Consider the following 20362-nt stretch of genomic DNA (forward strand, 5'->3'; position numbering starts at 1 on the left):
TTATTTCATACGCACCCAGGTATAGTGAAGATAGAGGTTTCGTCCACTGTGCAACAAAATCTGCACGCATTATCTGCTAGATCTGACACTCAACTGCCCGACATATATCAAGAAAGTCCTGGAGCTCCTTAAAGTTACCGAAAATATAATTTTTGTATTGTAATAGATTATGTGACAGTCCTTATGTATCTTTTAATTGTTTTTTTGTGCTAATGACCAGTGCTAACGAGGCATATTTATCTGAAATGAAAAAAAAAGTTTACTTAAAGGTGTTTTGTGTTTATCAAGCTTCCAATGCTTTTGTATCAAATTTCAATATCATCATAATAGTGAGTAAAGTGAGAATTTGTGCTTTGGTATGTTTCAAAGTAAAATATGTAACAATTAAGGTTGTCAAAAATGATATAAACCGACGCCTTTGCTACTGGAAGTGATACCCATAAATTTATCGGCAACTGGAAGGAATGTTTTTAAAAATAGACAATATTTTACACATGAGAATCTGGGCTATCGATCGTTGATGGCAATTTTCAATTCCATTCTCCATCCGTATTCTTTGAACATATTTTTTGAGAGTCAAGAAAGGTATAACAATAAAATTTACTGTTATTGCTCCGCGGAATGGACTTTTTCTATTTTTATGAAAGGATCGTGAAATATTTGAAGTGACTTCGGAGACGTAAGGTCGTTAAAGCTTGATAGAATAATCAAATATTTTTAAGATGGAAATTCTCTGCTGTTCCGCTGAGTTAGCTGAAAAATTTTACCATTGATATTTTCCGATGAAACGCCTCACATTGTCGGCACTTTAAATGTAAAACTAATCCCACAGATTCATGCTCTGTAACCAAAATTGAGTTTTTCGCGGAAATTCATCGGCAATAATTTATCACACTCATTAAGGTATTGAAGACATATTAATTTGAAATGAGTTGAAATTTCTATCAGCAGTAAAAATAAAATATCTTTTTTGTCATCGGATAAATTTCTTTTTGTAACGAAATAATTTTTACATCAGTAATTTTAAGATAAAAACTGAAATGACAATGTCAAATGTCACTTTTTGAGCAAAATTACTGACGGAAAAAATTTTTAGTAAAAAATAAATTTATCCTTAAAAGAGAAGCTCGAATGTTTTTTGGCAAGATAAATTAACGACCGAATATATGAATGAACAACAACATCTATATCGACAAAATTAAATTATTTAAACGAACAGTTACTGAATACTAAATTATTATAAATTGTTTGGTTTGTTGTACTGATTTCAAAATTTTCTTCTCTGATATTCACACATGTAGAATATTCATTTTGATTTTTCTCACTCTAGGCTCGTAAGAAACTAATGAGATTTTCGTGATGTTCAGGATCAATTTGGAGGTAGAGTTTAATAAAAAATGATGTCTCGTTATCTTTATAAGTTGTTGGTGACTTATTCCTGCTTTTGCTAAGTGTAAGTACTAGCACGATATAGATGATTGGGAATTTTATTATTTACGATGAATGAATGAAATACAGGTAAATTATTTATTGATAAATTTTTTGTATAATTCGTTCTAAATGAATGATGTATTGGGATTAGAAATGGCAAATTTGTCAAATTTCATCTGTAGGTGGTATTTATCCGTGGATGATATTAGTCTGTGGATGGTATTTATTCGTGGACAGTTTCCATTCGGCTCATTTCTTTAAAAATGTCCGTGTCTCTTTGGTTGAAATTAGAGTCACAGATTCAGCCGTGGAAGGTGCCAATAGACATAACTTATTAATAATAATTTTAATATAAATTGTTACTTGTTACAAATCCAAATCAGAATCGGAATCAGAATATGAACTATTACAACTAATAGGGTTGGTTGGAATAATGGTGAACTATTTATAAAAAAATAATTTTAAAGAATTATATTTTTCAATTTAATAATGCATAAAAAATTTCAAAGCGCTTGATCCATGATCGTAGCGTGATAAAATATCATAAATGGAGGCAGCCACACAGGTTCTAGTATATTTATGTTCTCTGTAGAGTTCATGCATCTTTCGCATATAAACAATTCACCAACTCGAAATTATATTTCCTCCACCGTGTTCAATAGTTGATATTATACATTGGATTGACGGTCACACCATATGTACCGAAAATCTACAATAGAGAGACAAATATTGAGTTTTATCTCAAAGATTTATAAGTTAGATTCGTCTGACTAACAAAATTTGTCTAATATTTGCATTGCATGGTTGAGGTTATGTCGAATAATATGAAGATTTCAATGTCGATGACAGTCAAAAACCAATAATATGGATAGCAATCTTCGTTATTATACTTTATCAAATCCAAGACAATCCAAAGAATACCAATGTTGTTAAATGTAATAAATCACATTTTGTTGTTATTGACTACCGCCTCGTACACATTTATTTATATACTATTGTTAGAATAATGTGCGAAATACAAAGAAACATTTCCCGTGTCGTGTCAGACGTGACATGAAAAACGAGGATTTACATTTTCCAAAATAAATAGGAAACCGCGCCGGATATAATGACCACAACGACACACCGGGCACTCTATCATCAAGTACATTGTACTAATTGAATTGATACACGAAGAGTGGCTGCCAACATTCAAAATCAACCCTTTTGAGCGACATATGGTGGCAGCATTGTCCATGTTCATGCAAAATAGACTAGATTTAGTCCGCATAAATTTGTCGAAATTTCTGTGCTAGATTACCGCCATGAAAACAAAAACATATCTACAAACTCATTATTTTTTTTAAAAATTCGATATACATTTTCAAATGTGACTAAAATCTAGAATTATTACTCAAACTAATATACTTTCTGAGCAATTCCATCCATATTCATTAATATTCAGCCTGGAGAATAGGATGTACCTTCATATATACTGCGTTCATTCCAGAAAGTTCAGGATGTGGGATAGTTCTAGCTACCTAGGTTATAAGTTATGAGGAATACCGAAATATATCGTTTCAGTGACTGATTTATTTTCCTATCTATCTCATTTTCTAGTGTTTTCTCTATTGTCCTGTAGCTGATACCATAGATTAGCTCAGATCTCACAAAATATTTAAGCAGTTGCCAAACCAGAATTTCCAAACCAATTTAAATCTGATGGCGCTCGGAGCTCTTCGATAATTCCCTTCTAGGTTGAACCAAACGCATGAGGAAAGTATGAAAATGAAATTGAAGAAAATTGAATCTATTTGGAAAAGAAAAGGGCCAGTTACCAACTGGAAAGACAAGAATTATTTTTTTGAAAACCCAAAATGTATTCATGTGATCCCGCATTGGCACTGCAAGTATTAATATAGTTTTTTCATTTCAGGTACCTGCATATACTTCCGAGTGGATAACTTCAGTAGAAGATCAATTAGAAAAGAAAACAGGGAGATTAGAATTATCTGGTGTTGGTGGAAGCTGGGGTACACTGAGGCTTCGTTGCGAAGCTACTCTTTTTAGGTTATATCGTGCCAACAGTCTGGAAGTGGAAGTCCGACCAGATACACCACAACCAGCTTCAGTACTCCTCATGGGACCAAATAGTAGAGGTAAATAGAATTGACTATAACATTTTATATCTACTTCACTTAATTATTCTAAACCTTTGTATTTTCCATTCTTTTTTATCCATTGATTTTCTCTTTTATCTATCGCTATCTTAACTTCCTCAATCCATATTATCTTGGTTCTCCTTTTTTGCTGCTTTTGCTTCGTTTATACTATAATCTGATATCACTAGTAAGATCTGGAGTATATATAGTCAAACAGTGACAGCCTAAAACTCTTTTTCTCTTTTCATAATGGAAAAATGAAAAGTTGTACGGAAAATGTGTTCAGATGATAAATTGGTTGAGAGGACTTGGATATGAAACAAAATAAATTGTGTTTTAAATTTTCGCACTGGTTTAATTTTATTATTAATATCGTCTAGTTAAGTCTACTAAATGCCAAATTTAAATCGATGCTTCCATTAAATGACGTTATTTCAAATCTCATTTTCTCCAAGAATCATTGAGAAAAAAATTTCCATGTCTATTTATTCATACAGGATGTTCTTTTCTAACTGTTAGCTTAGAATATTGTCTTAATTTTGTTGTTAATTGATATCATTTTTGTTAATAGCAGTTCGAAATCATTCTAAATCTAAAGGCTCATATACTAATATAAACAAATTACTAAAAACAATTCTTTATTTTCGACTGCAAAATTTTTATGTCATACCATAACCGGTCAAAAGTTTTGGCCCACCTTATACACAACAAATAAAAACAATACGATCGATTTCATTACTTCGGTGCCCAATATTAGCATTCTCTGTAATATTTCTACAAATAGGAAGTCGTCTATTTGGTTCCATTCGTTTTTCAAGATATTCCAAAGATGTGACTTGCTGCTTTCTGACTTTCATGTTCAAATGATCCCACAACAACTCTATCGACTTGATGTTGGGGCTATTGGAACAGCTTTCAGTACATTTTTCTTTTTCAATTCTTTCAAATACTCTTTGTACAACTACGAGTATTATTTGGGGTCGTTGTCATGCTAGAAAATAAATTTGCTTCCGATCAATCGTTTTACATTTCCGTTTAATATTTTTTATATCCTTCTCACTTGAAAATGCCTTCAATTTTTACCAGGTCTCGAGTTGCATTTCCTTTAAAACATCCTCAAACCATCACCGCGCCTCCGTCTTCGGGATTACACATGATCAAACATCTGTTCTTCCATTTACCTTCTCCTAGACCCAAGAACCTCTAATCTTGACTCATGAATCACTCCATTAAATTCTCTCTCTCATCATGGATCCAATTTTATCTCTAGGCCACTGCAACCTCTTAATTTTATTTTGACGTTTTTTCACTGGCAACCTTCCAAAGGCCAATTTTCCTTAATCTCCTTTTCACTGTAGAAATACTCAAAGGAAGATCACTGGATTCATTGATCTGAGCTGCTAGCTCTGGGCCCATGACTCGTCAATCAATACAATATGTTTATCTTTAGGGGTTGTGATTTTTCGAGGCCACCTTGAACGTTTTCTATCGCAAAAGGTCATGGTGGATGCATATTTTTTTACGTTAGAGTCCACAGTACGTCGAGATATTTTCAATTCGGCAGCAATAGTCCGGTAACTTTTACCTTGACTATAAAGACGTCACTTTCACAGGACACTTGCAAAAACGAAAAAAATTCGTATACGAATTTGACAAAAGACGTCTTGGTTCAAAAAGTATGAATCACAGCTCGTTTTTGCGTCTCAATTGGGATTAAACTACAATCATAAACTCCGGAGAATAAATTCACTGTTAAAGAAATATTAATAGATCAACCAGTGCTTGCAAGTTTTAGCTTCGCAGTCACGGACAAAATAAAATTGCCCTTTTATAAAGATGTATTATATTTAGTACCAAAGCTGAAAAACCTCATAACGTGCGCACGCGAAACTTTTTTATTAGGTTTTTGGAGTCTCAACTAAGAGAGGTGTGATAGCTCAGTACTGAGCAACTTTTTCAAAAATTAAAACTATTCCCAGAAGTTTTTAAAAAAATTGTTCAAAATCAATTGATAATCGGCGAAGTAAATGAAAAAAAAAATTAGAAGCCCATTTTTTGCGTTGTTGGAGGCGGCTCGAGTAGGTGGACATGCGCACATTCTGAGGTTTTTCAGATGAGTTTTCCGGTACTTTCGATCACTTCTTATGAGGTTTTTCCGACCTGCAAAACTTCTTGCGCTATTACATCGCTCTTATTTGAGGCTAAATCCACACGTTACACAAGGTTTCACGCGCGCATGTTATGAGGTTGTTCAGATGAGTTTTTCGTCACTTTCGATCACTTCCTACGAGGGTTGTCAGCTAATTTTTCCGTTCGGAAAAACAGTTTGGTGGCGTATGATGATGTACTAAGTTGGGGCCGTCAGTTTACAAGCTGAAATGGCACGCACCTTATCGACACTATTTTTTGTAGCCAGCTCCCCGTTAATTGAAATTAAATGAATAGACTATGGGGTGGGCAAAAACTTTTGACCAGTAGTGTACATCAAACTGACCCAATTAAAAAATTTTTCAGTCAAATACTATTTGTCGAATGTCTCAATTTGGAACATAATTTCAGCCGTCTTGCATGATTCATTCCTTTCAACCTTTAATTCTCATATTTCTCTCAAAATGTATTAGAAATACTCTGAAAATGACACAAAAGTATATTTTCCTACTAATATCGTTTACAGGAGAACATATAACAATTAGCTTCTAGTAAGAAGAGCAATTTGGAGTAAATCTGGATTTATATAGGCAATTTCATCCACGAATGTGCATGATGAAGCAAAACTATGAATAATATAGTGTTCAATTTAAAAATATCGGAATAATAGAAAGTTAGTTAGTCTCAATTAACGTCAATATCAAATTCATGATAACCAATCGAATCAAATATAAAATATGGAAATTCCAAATACTTTTAGCACCCAAAAAAGTCCCAAAAACTGTGAAATATACGAAGCAGTATCCATATTAGTCTAATAGTTGCACTCAATACATTCCGTATTTTGACCCAATTTCAGGAACTCCTTTTTGAAATAATGAATCCAGCAAAAGATATATCATGCCACGCACCTACAGAATAAATTTGGTAGAAAATTGTTTGCAAAACCTCTGGATCGAACTTTGAAACAATTTTGGTGATTACTTTTTCATTAAAAACTGCTGAGATTTTTTCCGAAATATCTTATAACTTGTCTCTTTCAGGGGCATTTCTTGCATTTTTAGAAATTACGTCTTTGAATGGATTAACCTCTCTGTTGAACTTTCTGTCGACCAGAAATATTTCAAATTATTTTCACCGAACTTTATTTAAATTCTGCGCTGTCTGCACGTTTCATATTGAACGCCCAATTTTTCAATATATCTGCCAGTTTTTCATTCGATTTTTCAGTACAAAGTTTGTAATTTCAATGTTCACAAAACTACGTGAGCTATTTCCGAATATATTATGTCTTTTGTGGTATTTTCTGAGGTCAAATATCCCATTTCTTGGTCCATTTCACTGCTAGAACATTAAGCAAAGTGCTAATTGTTGGAAAAGTCTAAAATTGTGTTTTTTAGCAATAATATTGATGTTTTGACAAGAGGCGATTATACATTAAAGTATAAAGAATATAGTCACAGATATCCTTGGATCCATAATCTCGCCACACAATTTTTATTTGAACTTTGAAATACAAAGTGTCTCAAAAAATTTTGCTTATTGCGTAAACACAGTTCTCCGGATCGGAGCAAAAAGTTTGTTAATCGCTAGCCTGGCTCTTGGGAACATGCGTTGTGCGTGCGTGAATTTTACAAATAGTGTCACTCGGTGTGTTCGCTACGAACCTGACTTGTCTATTCAGAAGAGTGCATAGACCTTAATTATTTCGCATTCTACACAAATATTCCGGGCTGCATGTATGTTTGAACACTTCTCAACATAATATTTTCCATGAGATTGCAAAGATATACAAAGTAGCTAAGAATATATTAGAGGAGGCAATTTTTTGAATAACTGATACAGGAAATCTCCTCTAGATTAAAACTAAACACACCCAGCGCTCCTAAAACATTCACTTTCCAGTAAATAACAATCAAAACATAGCTAGATGCTTCTGCGGGCGTTAATAACGAAGCAAATTGATTATTATCATATACAAATTAATTTCACTTACAGAAACAGCTCATTCATCACAAACAATTCAACACCCTGTATATCATTAACGTAAAGACTTATCATACATGTTTATGGTAACTTTTTATCTTAAAATGGAGTGACGAAGCGCCCTCTACAATATTTTAGATCACTAAAGAAACACTCTGTAGAATTTGCAAGTAATTGATCACTTATTACCTGATATTTTAGTTTGGATAGGAGATTATTTAAATTATTTGTCCTATGAGCAAAATGAGTTATGAGTTATGAAGAGTATTTCATTGAAAACTAACCAACCTATAAACTCAAAGCCCCTCTTTTATGAAGAAGAAATAGAAAAATACATAAAGAATAATATAAAAGAAGACGTCTTGTTATGGTGGATACTTTCATTGAAATTCTCGCATATATTTTCATTATTGTGGGTGATTTATAATAAGAATCAATTAATTTTCAGGTGAGAAACGTGCGACGCCATCAACTTTGCTTTTCAGCTTCCTTCTGTATTTAATAGCAGTAAGAAGCGGGACATGCTAGTCCCATCGAATTAGGCTTTTATTCTATCGAAATTTTTTATTCAATTTAACTGGAAAATCACAGTTTTTGTAGTATAAATGTTCATTGTATAATTCCTAGATCAAATTTCCTCAGAAACAGACCAAATAACAGATTTTACAATTTACGTATCTCTATTTGCTCTATTTTCACACCTCCGTTAATAGTTTATCAATTAAACCAAAAAAAATTAGTAATAAGTTATCACGTTATATACAGTATGCTCCAAAATAAGTTTTAATTATAAGCGAAAGCGATTCTTTTGCTTGTTGGCATCAGTGAGTTAAGCACACAATGTTTCCGCCCTCGTCTGTCAGAAAGCGCTAGTAGTAAAGAAATATGTTCTTACTATGGAGTACAAGCTGCGTAATAATCACATTTGTGAAGAAAGAAGTACAAGACGACCAAAACCTAGTGAATAGAACGTTGAAGAGTTCGTGAGTAGTTGAAGATTAACCCAAAGAAATCTGTTCGATGAGCTGGAGTGTTTCGGGAGACGTTTATATCAACTTTCACATCGTTTGCAGTTGTTCCAATAGTCTAAGAACATGGTTACACTACTGGACCTTTTTTCTAATTCCGGGATTACAGGATTGTGTACTGGGGATAAGCCCGCGACTACGAACATGAACTAAAAATGTGATCAAAGCACCCCATGCTTAGTAACATTAATTTTCTCATCAGTAGTTTTACTTATATAGTTTGATGAAACTGGTAAACACTGTTGATTTTTATTTGTTTTGATGTACCCTAATAACAAATAAATATTATTTTGATTCAGTCAAATCCAGTCTTCTTGTGACACCTATATATTCTTTTCTGACTTCATTTACGTGTTCGAATAACTCAATTTAGGCGATTGCATCTAACTGAGTTACGTTTGTTACATTGTAAATATTCCACGAAAGTGTTTTAATAACCAGACAGTTTTTGTTGTGTGTGCGGAGAATTAACTTTTACATCTCAGCGTCGAAAATTTACACCATTAATTGAAAGGTGCTATTCAGACTCTTTTCATTTTCCTGTGCGCCACCAAGATAAATCCTGAGCTCCACATACAGGGTGTCCCACGACGAGTAAAACCTATCTGTATATAACCAAAACACTCACAGTAAAATCATGAAAATTTCTACGTTTGGGCTTTCAGATACGATCTTTTTAACTAAAATATTTTCAAAGACGGTCGACTGTAACTTTGTTATTATAAATAGTATAGTAGTATTAGTATATTTGCTAAAAGCAACCGAATAGAAACTATTTCCATATCTTTCAGGGTATCCTCGTAAAAAAAGAATTTATAAGGGTCTGCAACGGTCAAATTTTTTACAAAAAAATTAATAACTCAAAAAGTATGCATTTTTAGAAATAAGATTTTAGATAAAAGTTTACTAAAGTTTTACGTAGATTTCAAAAATGTATTGATGTACAGGGTATTCTATTCAAAATAACAAAGTTACAGTCGACTTCTGGTTCTATCGGAAGTCGGCCATCTTGGAAAATATTTTAGTTATTCTAAAAGAATATCTAAGAACCCAAACCCAAACGTAGAAATTTTCATGATTTTACTATAAGTATTTTGCCTTATACAGATAGTTTTAACACTCTAATTGGGTTGAGCTAAACAGAAATCTAAAGATTTCCCTTTTGATATACCAACGATTTGGACGGGACCAAAAGATCATGTAAGTGCTTTTGTTTTATTCAAACAAAAGGCGTCATAACCAAGTCCAAACACACTTTCCAGTACCCAAACTTATCATCGGCTAACAGACCAATCCTATATAGTGCCGAATTACCTGTCCCAAAGACTCTATCAAGTAGAAAGTCTGGATTCTGTTCCTTGTCCAGAATCTGTTCTTAGTCAATCTGATAAGGTATCCGAATTCATGATTTAAACTATTTAGTACGTGATTTGAATTTGTCTAAAAAACAAGCTGAGCTTTTGGGGTGTACATTAAACAACTGGAATTGACTTTCTCGTGCTAGTAATATTTCTTATTTTTGACATCGTAATGATGAAATGAAACTTTATGTTTATAAAGCAAATGATTAAGTCTATTGTAATAACATTCCTGTAGTGATTAATTTATTGAATTTAAATATGATCCTCCGAAAATTGGTGGTTGGAAGCAGTGTTGCTATGCAACGGAAACAAATGTCCTTCAATGCTGGTTGCCCATGGTTCTGATGTGAAAAAGTCTTTAGAGAAGATTTTAGAGTCATCGCTTACTCCAGGGCAGAAGAATGTTAAAAATGATTCTCTAGTGAGCCCTGATAACATACTTCTACCACGGTGGTATATAAAGGTCGACCTGATGAAAAATAGTGTAAAAGCTATGCCTAAAGATAGCGGTGGATTCTTTTACCTGAAATTTCCCAAACTCAGCAAGACAAAAATTGAAGAAGGAGTATATATTAGTCCACAAATAATGAAGGAGACAAACTTTGAAGGAAAGCTGAATGATCTGGAAAAAGTCGCCAGGAAATGTTTTGTGAATGCTGTCTAAAATTTCCTAGAAAACATTTTAAAGATTTAATCAATGAGCTTATAAGCTCATACAAAACTTTGGGATGTAATATATCTTTGTGCTGTGAGTGACGAACAAGGCGAAAGATTTCATCAGGACATTTCCTTAACAGAGAAGCGCTATCAAGGGAAAAAATGTCCACGAATACTAGCAAGTCACTCTGGAGACTTGAAAGGGACCTCCCAGAAGCCAAACATTCACGAAAATCGAAGCTATTTATTGTACATATTCTAAGAGTGATTTTTGTACTTTCCATAAAACTATACGTGTAGATGTCACAAAGAAACCTAATGTGTCAATTTTTTTCCATTGATATACAGAGTGACTTTTATATATGGAACCCCTCAATTATCTCGAAAACTACTTGTAAGATTTTCATAAATTTTTGTACCCAAAGGTCTTGTGATAAGGCCGATATTATGGTGGCATCTACATTGTTGTCAAATCTTCCTTTTTCCGAAAAAGTAATAAAGTTTGTTATATGTAATGGATCACCATAGGTGTTTTTAGAATTTCTCAAGAAATACTGATTATTTTTGATGTGATATTCTCTTTACCTAAATACCATAATTTCGGAGTTATAGCTACATTTACAGTATCTCCACCAAAGTTACAATAAATATTGTACATTTAGATGGCTACTATTGAATGAACTCGTTTAATCGTGCTAAAACAAATCTCGTGACAAGATCTACTGTCAATAAGTTGGTAAAAAGTTCAAAGAAACTGGTGCAGTTAAATGTTTATTCAAATTATGGCACAGAAAACCTACAACAATTGATTACAAATCTTTAAATGTATGTGTTATGTTAGAAGTAGATCCACGTTTGTGAAGTAGAAAAATTCCAGTAAAGGCGATTAAAGCATTTACTCAAAATGTTGTCAATTTACTTCAATACAACAAGCCATGCGATGTTCAAAACTTTGCAATACATCCCTGACTGCTCAATTCTTCTTATCTCTGTGGTAATCTTTTAATTCCTGATTATTGGCAGGTTTTGTTTTATCAACTATGTTTTTCAATTGACCCCACCGGAAATAGTCAAAGGATTAATGTCGGGTGATCGCGGAGGCCATTCGATAAAACCACGAAGAAGTTTTTTTTAAATGTAATTGAAAATACTTACTCGAATTTGGAAATATCCGAGTCAACTCAGGTATAATACTATTTTCCTATAAATCAAAATACGCCTATTATTCCAATTCAGTTTTTCGGGATATTGGGTGTGGGATTCACGCATCCAATGAGGATTGTTACGTGACCAGCATCTACAATTATGCTGATTTACATTTCCAGTTATACAAAAAGTGGCCTCGTCGCCTTACTTAAACAATTTGGATCGTTTTGATTGTAACAGTTTTCCATCATTAGATCTGCAAACTTTCCACGTATATCGAAATCGTCATCTGACAACTATTGAACCAACGTTACTTTGTATGGATGGAATTTATTATCGCGTAAAATTTTTATTACGAAATTGTTTGCGAAATATCAAGTTCCCTGGATATTTATTTAGTACTCAAGTGTGGATCGTCTTCTAACAGAACATAAACATCTAAAGATTTGTTTTCAGTTGATGCACTTTTTTACTAATTTACCGACAATAGATCTTGTTGGGATTTCTTTTAGGATATATATCATTAAAGATATTACATTTCTTTTTGACTTCTACTCCTCACTGTATCCTAATATCATTAAAATATCAGTTCGTTCTTTTTCAGATAAACGATCCATTTCAATAAAATTCAACAATAATAATTTATTGAAACGTCAAATTTGTTATTGTGGAAGTCATAGCCATCTAAATGTATTATTTTAACTCCGGCAAATTTAACGCAAATGTAGCTATTATGGCAAGAAAAACAAAAAATTAAGAAAAATCATGAAATTCATAGCTGTTTCTGAGGACTTCTTATTGTTTTATGTATCCGTTGACGTGACTACAAAACATAAATTCTTGGTCAAAAATACAAAAACTGTATTTTTTCAAATTAGGGAAAAGTGAAAGTGGAACTTTATTGGACTATTTAAAAATATATGTTAAAACTCAATAAACGAGAGTGGAAAAGGATACGAAAGCAGGTCTTGTTATTTACGGTTTTATCTTGAAAACAGTCGCAATGTATTGCGTGGTTTTCCCGTTTTATCATCCTAGGCCAATCACGAAATAGATTTCATAGCTGGAAAATTCATTTTATCGTATAAAAATTTTGTTATTCGTATTCTAACAAAATATACACAACAAACCAATCAAGATTAACGGAAGATATTTTGTTTTTATGAAAAATAATAAATCCGCTCAGGATTCAAGCAATAAAAAAGTCAGTATTGCTTCGACAAATTGACCAAATCTTTGAAAAGCAGCATCAAAACCATTAACAGTCTTTACCGATCAACTCACACTAAATATACAAGGTGTCTCAAAAGATAGTTCACATGAAAAAAACAATTTTAAAAAAAGTTTATTGAAAAAATTCTTGTTTCATACTTGTATTTGATTATTTGACATAATCCCACAGAAAAAAGTGTTGAATCATGATTGCGTGGAGGCCAACATATCCTGGAATCAATTCGCCAGGAAAATTTTCATGAACTAGAGAAAGGGACCTATTGGGTACAGAAGTCGTCTAATATCTGCATAGAACGCTCTGAAATCACTGTAACTGTGCGTCCCCTTTCATCTTCAAAAAAGTATATCAATCAGCTTCACTTTACGATTATACGACATAATTTTGTCCACTTTTTTGTTTATTTTCTTCGGAGACAATCTCTTCGGGTCGTCCATCCATATGCATCGTCCCTGGTGCTCGTTTCGACTCGTTTAATCTTAGCAAACTAATCCTCAACGATTGATTATCCTGCGACAAAATATTTATCAAGCTAAGTTTTGGCTTCAATGATATTTTTTGACACGAAATTTTATCCATTTTTCCATCTAACTAGTGTTTCAATTTGAATACTATAATTCTCAGGAATGAGTTTAGAAGCTTCAACCTCGTTCCTTTTAATATTATTTGTAATTATCCATTGACGAAATAGATGCCATTTTGAACATTTACAATATTAATATTTATTTGATACTACTTAGTTATTTAAAGGTGTTTGATATGATAATTAGTTGTACTACCTGCGAAATTAATATAAAACTGCTCATATGTTTTGAAGTACACTGTATGACATGGAAAAATTTTATTTCATTGAAACTAGAATGAAGATTTTTTATATCTTATGAGTACCTAATTGAAAAGTCTGGCATTAACGCCACACTCTGTATGTAATGAATTTCTATTGCTGATTGGCCTAGAATTAATGTTTACTCCATTTGATTGTTTTTCTTAGCTCTTAGGTAGGAAAATAAACAATTTTGTAAGTGAAAGTTAAAATAATACTGTATTCAATATCTACATTCTACATTATGAAAAATGGTAAAAATAGAAGATACACATTGCAGTAGAGGCTGAAATTGTTCGGTAATTGACATTAAAAAGACTGTAGCATTTAACATAATTCCGAAAAATCAATCATTAGAATCTCAAGAATTCAATGAAGAACATCCAGGAGAAGGAAAATGCGCACTCGTACCATCAGTGGCCATACGAGATTGACAGGTACACTATAACTTTTTGAAGTTCCCATCCTGGACCAGCGTTATAATTTCACGGAATAACTATTCTTCGTTTGATTTGCGTTTGCTCTGTTCATTCGTTGTTCTGTGGCCTCTTCGACCAAACTGTTCCGTTTCTTCGTCCGTAACATTTTTCTGTGTACCTCGGTGGAAAAAGTAGGATGTAACCGTACCCAGACAGTATTTTGGTCAAGTAATAATTCCTTTATCCAGCCTTTAACTTTTGATAAGAAGTGAGCAGTCTGTCTATCTCGTTAATGCTTCTGCTGCCATTGGTCGATGACTCTTTGTTTGTTCGTGATTCAGACTTTGCCGATGATTTTATTGGCCATTCCTTTTACATTACGTTACATATTGTCTTGTATACTATCTTGCATTCGAGTGCTAGCAGATTGCTAATACTGCTGGTACTGATACTAAGTGGTGTTCACTATAAAAGCGTTGCATAACTGCGTTGCAATCTGGCTATTCTTCTGCTTAGTCTCTCCCCATATCTCTGCGTCGTATAGAAGTATCTAATAGCGACTGTGTGGTTATTGCTCTTACTCATTCACGAGTCTAATGTGAATAATCCTAAATATTGCATGAATCCTTTCATTTCGATGTAGAACTGATCGATATTCTTCGCTTGGATATTATCAAACTTTGCCCTCTGTTTCTTGGTCAAGAAGATCATATCGGTCTTTTCTGCTGCTAGCGATAGTCCATGGTCATCGAGCCATCTTCTCAGAATCCGCATGGCGCTGATTAACTCCATTAAGAATATTTAAATCAATATATTTATCAACAATTTCAATAGGACCAAATATCTAATAAATTTCGTTTCTACTGCAGATTTTTTTTTATATTGGTAGATACAATTTTATATTTAATGCATTTCATTATGAAATGCATTTTCATATTCAATGAATTTTCCCCTAAATTTTTATAATTTACTTAATTAAAATAACACGAACCTCATATGTAAAATGAATTATCACAATTTCGATAATTAATAATAATTAGTTGGTGGAAATCAAAAAATTATATCACTACTATACACTAATTGTACAGGGTGTCTCCGAACTATCGAGATTGGGAATGTATGGTTTGGTCAGAGCAATATATATTGGCAATTAGTATCAAGTAACAATATCAAGGAAGTTCATCTAGATACTAGTTTTTGATCAAAAAGAAGATAACTCATCTTAAATTATACGATTTGGCAGTACAATCATCTTGTTACCAAAAATTGACACTTCAAAGTGCATTCATTGAAATCAAAGATAGAAAACCTACGAATTAATTGCCTAACATAGTTCATGACATTCCTTGTTTAAATATTGATAAAAAATCCACTGGTCACTCATCAATCGGATAACCTCTCACAAAAATGATAGCAAATAATATACAGAAAGGTGTTCGCTTGCTTCTCACGTTTTCTATGAAGATCATTTTATGGATAACTGAAAGAAGTTACAAAAAAGTCTGTTTAAAACACAACATGAATATTACCCAAAATTATCAATGTATTAATAGAAAAAATGATTTAAATAACCTCAGTGTAATCTATGAATATCTTTTAGATAGAAGACAAGTTCTATAAAAAAAACAATGTCATCAGTAACCAAAGAAATTAACTTCACTCAAAACGAGCTAATCTATTTTAACTTATATTTAATGTCGTTCATAATCTAACCAATAAATATTCAACTTCATTTATAATGACCTAACCTAATCTGATCTATGAAAATTAATTGTCATTTATAATAAAATCAATGAAAAGCAACCAGAATCAATAAACTTAATATTTATATCACGCGACAATTGGAATATTGATTATGGAATCCCATGAATTTAATATTTTTTTTAGAAGAAAGACACCAAAATTCTCAATTATTTAATGGGAAATATTACTGCACAATAGAGTTATGTCAGTTGTAGTTGCATTTATTTACAAAAGGCATATAAAAAATGCAATATTAAATTACAAGAAAATTGACAGAAAATTTCATAGTTTCGCATAACTGAAATTGATTTTGAATTTGAATGATAAATCTAAACATCAATTTCGACTGTTTATAGCAGCTAAATTTTATACATGTTTATGTGATTAGTTCTCGACTATCAAAACTTCGTAGGACACCCTTTCTTTGAAAACAAAGCTATTTTAGTACTGCATAATCAGTGATTCTGATTAATGACATCTGACATCAATCATCAATCGTTAACCGTTCCACACTGTACAAAATGTGCTCACATTCTTTGGACTAAACCTATACCTTCCGACTCTATTTCCATTAGAATGTCCAACCCATTAATTTATTTTCACTAGTGGATTCATTGTTTAACGTTGTAAATAATACCAAGTTAGTGATCGATGATTTATCAGCCTACACGTCATTAATTTAAAAAATAATTCAAAATACGCATTCCCATTTGAACATTCCAAAAATAAATGAGTATCCTCTGAATACATATAATTTAAATAAAAATTATTAGTTAATTATTTAAATAATAATTAACTAATAATTATAACTATTGTATAATTAATCTCTACCTCAATATCTTTATACCATTATCTACATTTTTAACTCATATTGGAAGTGTGATCAAATACAAAGATCGTATTAGCGTGAAACATGAATCTAGAACTCAAAAAATGTTGAAATATGTCTCTATAATAATGAAGTAACTTTTAAGACTGGTTACAATTGGTATTACCAGTTTAACAGTGGAAAATAGTGATTTATAAACGACCTTTGGAAGAAAACACAGATGAAACTGTACCAAGTGGCAACAAGGAAGTTGCCGAGAGTCATGATAGAAAAATAAACATAGAAAAAAACGGTGCTTATGCCTATACATTTTGACGATCAACATTTAATCAGTCTAATTATCACCGTTCAAAAGAAAAGAAGAAGAGGCACTATTGAGAAGCACTGTAGAAAAGTATCTACCTAAATATATGAAAGTGAAACCTGGATAATGAACCAAATGATATAGATTAGTAGTAACAAAGATGAAACAACTAAGGAAAATAGCGGGGAAAACAAATATGACAGGATAAGAAACCGATAATAATGAATAATGAAAAAAATGATAGAGGCGTAAAGATAGACCCAGGGAAACAAGTAGTACAGAAAGAGAAAGAAAGGGAAAATCAATATGGCAAATGAATGAAGTAGTAAAGGATCGAAATAATTGTTATAATATAGAAACGTTTTGATACTATTCCTGGAAATCAACAAACCAGAAACGTTTCTACTTATAGACTCAATATTGGGAAAAGTGGATTGACAGACAAAGACATCGCTTTGTAAATTAATCAGAATCATATGTTACCTTCTTAAAGACTATTACTTTCTGAATAAAATAATTCAGAACGTTTTTTGATCACACCTCCGAATAAAGTTTCAAATGGCAATTATCTAGATTAGGTTACACCCCTCCGATTTCGTTAAAATTTTAAATTTTAGTATGTTATAATGAAGATTATATATATATATATATATATATATATATATATATATATATATATGTAGGGCGCGGAAATCATCCCTTCACATAGTTTTTCAAATTTGAAGTTTCAGAAAAATAAAAATAATTTATACGTCATAGTTTAGCTTCGCATATCTTCTTTACCTAATGATGACATCATGTATCATAAAATTTGCAAAGAATTTAGTCTAATTTGTTCACATACGACTATCGTTAGTAAATCTATCAATATTTGTTTTTTTTTATTCGTGTTTGACCATGAAAAAGATCAAATTCTATGAATTTTTGTGTATTGCTGTTTATTGATTCTATTCTATCAATCTTAGTTAAAACTAGTGGTTAGGTTAGGTTAGGTTAGGTTACACATGCGAAGCTAAACTATGATGTATAAATTATTTTTCTTTTTCTGAAACTTTAAAATTGAAAATCTATGCGAAGGGATGATTTTCGCGCCCTACATATACATATCAAATTTTTCAGCATAATTTTCTCTATACCATAGTAAAATCTTAACAAAATCGGAGGGGTGTAACCTAATCAAATTGCTTCTTTCTGCTTTTTATTGGTATTTCAATTCTCTAGCTACCTAGTTGTCTAGTGTTTATCTGTATCTATTATCCTATATTTCTCTCAAAGCCTCTGCTTTTTTAAAGAAATTCCACTGTATTTTTTCCAATAATGGAAAATGTATAATAGTGAAAATAATATAAAGACTGATGAGTATTCAATTTATTTTCAAATTCCCCAAATATTAATAGCTACGTGTGGGTTGTATAATTATCCAAATGATGACAATGTATGATTGTTATGTAAATACAATGTGAAGATATAATAGGATGTACATTTATGGAATAAATTTTGTTTGTAAACATTGTAAATTATTTCAATCCAAAAAACTACCACACCACTATCCTTTACTATTAACGTACTGATTGGTTCTTCAATTCTGGTTTAGAGTAATCAAGTATAAATATTACAAAAGAAAAAATAAAAACTTTTGATGAAAATGGTCTTTTTCTTGTTACACTACAGAACTATAAAATCGCTAGAAACTAAATAAACAACAGGATAAAACAACTATTAAAGGAGAACTGGGAAATATTCTCGGTCGAAATGGAGGGAGATCTATATGGTGGCCGAAGGAAGATATGGAATATGCACAAAACAGAAGGAAACAGGTGACGGAGGAAGTACAGGTGAATGAGATAACACAGGAGACAAGGATTAGATATTTCGAAAACATGTATGGTGCGCCCAATGACAATGCATCGACTATTGAAATCACGTCAAATGACGACAACAGTGAACCCGAGATAACGATGGAGGGAGTTCAGGAAACAAAAAAACTGAAAAACCGGAAGACGCCTGGCATTGCTAATATAAACAATGAACTTATCAAGTACGGAGGATCAGAGCTACAAAAAGAACTCACACGACTATTCCAGAATATTACAACCTCTGGCACTATCACAGATGAATGGAAATCGAGTATATCTCTACCAATACACAAAAAAGGAGAAAAGAGAGATCAGAATGATTGTAGAAATATAACTTTGCTCTGTTCGGTTCATAAACTTTTTACCAAGATGTTGGCAAATAGAATAAGGAATAAGGTACCAACTTCAGAAGAAAACAAGGATTCAGTGGACGCAATGTTCATAATTGATGAAAAATCGATAGAATTGAATACACCCATGTTTGTTTGTTTTGCTGACTTCACCAAAACATTTGATATAATACGCCTGGGAAACGTGATTAGGACTCTTGAGAAAAACAACATAGACTATAAGTACCAACGAAACATCAAAGAAAAGAACTTTATACCGGAACCAAAACAAGAATCAAAACTAATTTGCTTGTTTTGCTCGAGATCTTGAAGGCATACCAACTAATAAATATTTCAAAATCAAGCTACCTTGTTCAGTTTTGGTTTTCAGATGATAAAATAATCCGTGAAAGTCCTTAATATCCTCCATTGTGAGCACTGAACAGTTAACTGCTTTGGTGCATATAAGATTTAAACTGCGAATATGTATGGCTTACCTTTCAAATTTACTAATATTTTACAGCATCTGTCACCAAAAATTTAATAATACGTATTGCGTTTTATTCACTTATCAACAAGTTAACAAGCCACACCATACAAGTACCGAATTTTTATTGGTAGCCTGGATAATGCAAGTTTCGGAAGGATACAGGCAAAGGATAAGTTATGGAATATTGCGATTTTACGGAACAAAGATGGTCCCAAAAGTACGTGGCCTGACCTAGGGATGGCGTTAGTTACTTGAAAAATGCCACAGTAGTAAAACGTACACAATCTCTATGTTTCAAGTTTGATGACTCCACCAGGGCTTCAATTTAGAGGTTTCCCCCCAAAATTTATAAGGAAAATGTGGGATGGGATGTTTTAAGGGGTGTTATACATTTAGGGGTATTTTTAGGGATTTTTATAACTAAGTTTCGTTACAGAATA

The 20362-nt window shown here is 32.3% G+C and overlaps 1 protein-coding gene across 1 annotated transcript in view; it reads left to right on the forward strand.

Annotated features, from left to right (window-relative positions):
- The window catches only part of LOC130450598 (uncharacterized), an 85507-nt gene extending 81930 nt beyond the window's left edge, over positions 1 to 3577 (forward strand). Inside the window, exon 5 of the mRNA XM_056789067.1 lies at positions 3347 to 3577. Within this exon, the coding sequence (XP_056645045.1) occupies positions 3347 to 3577 (231 nt within the window). The remainder of the gene's footprint in view (positions 1 to 3346) is intronic.
- Positions 3578 to 20362: the final 16785 nt, after the last annotated feature.

The sequence above is a fragment of the Diorhabda sublineata genome, chromosome X (genome assembly GCF_026230105.1).
Source record: "Diorhabda sublineata isolate icDioSubl1.1 chromosome X, icDioSubl1.1, whole genome shotgun sequence".
Lineage (NCBI taxonomy): Eukaryota > Metazoa > Arthropoda > Insecta > Coleoptera > Chrysomelidae > Diorhabda > Diorhabda sublineata.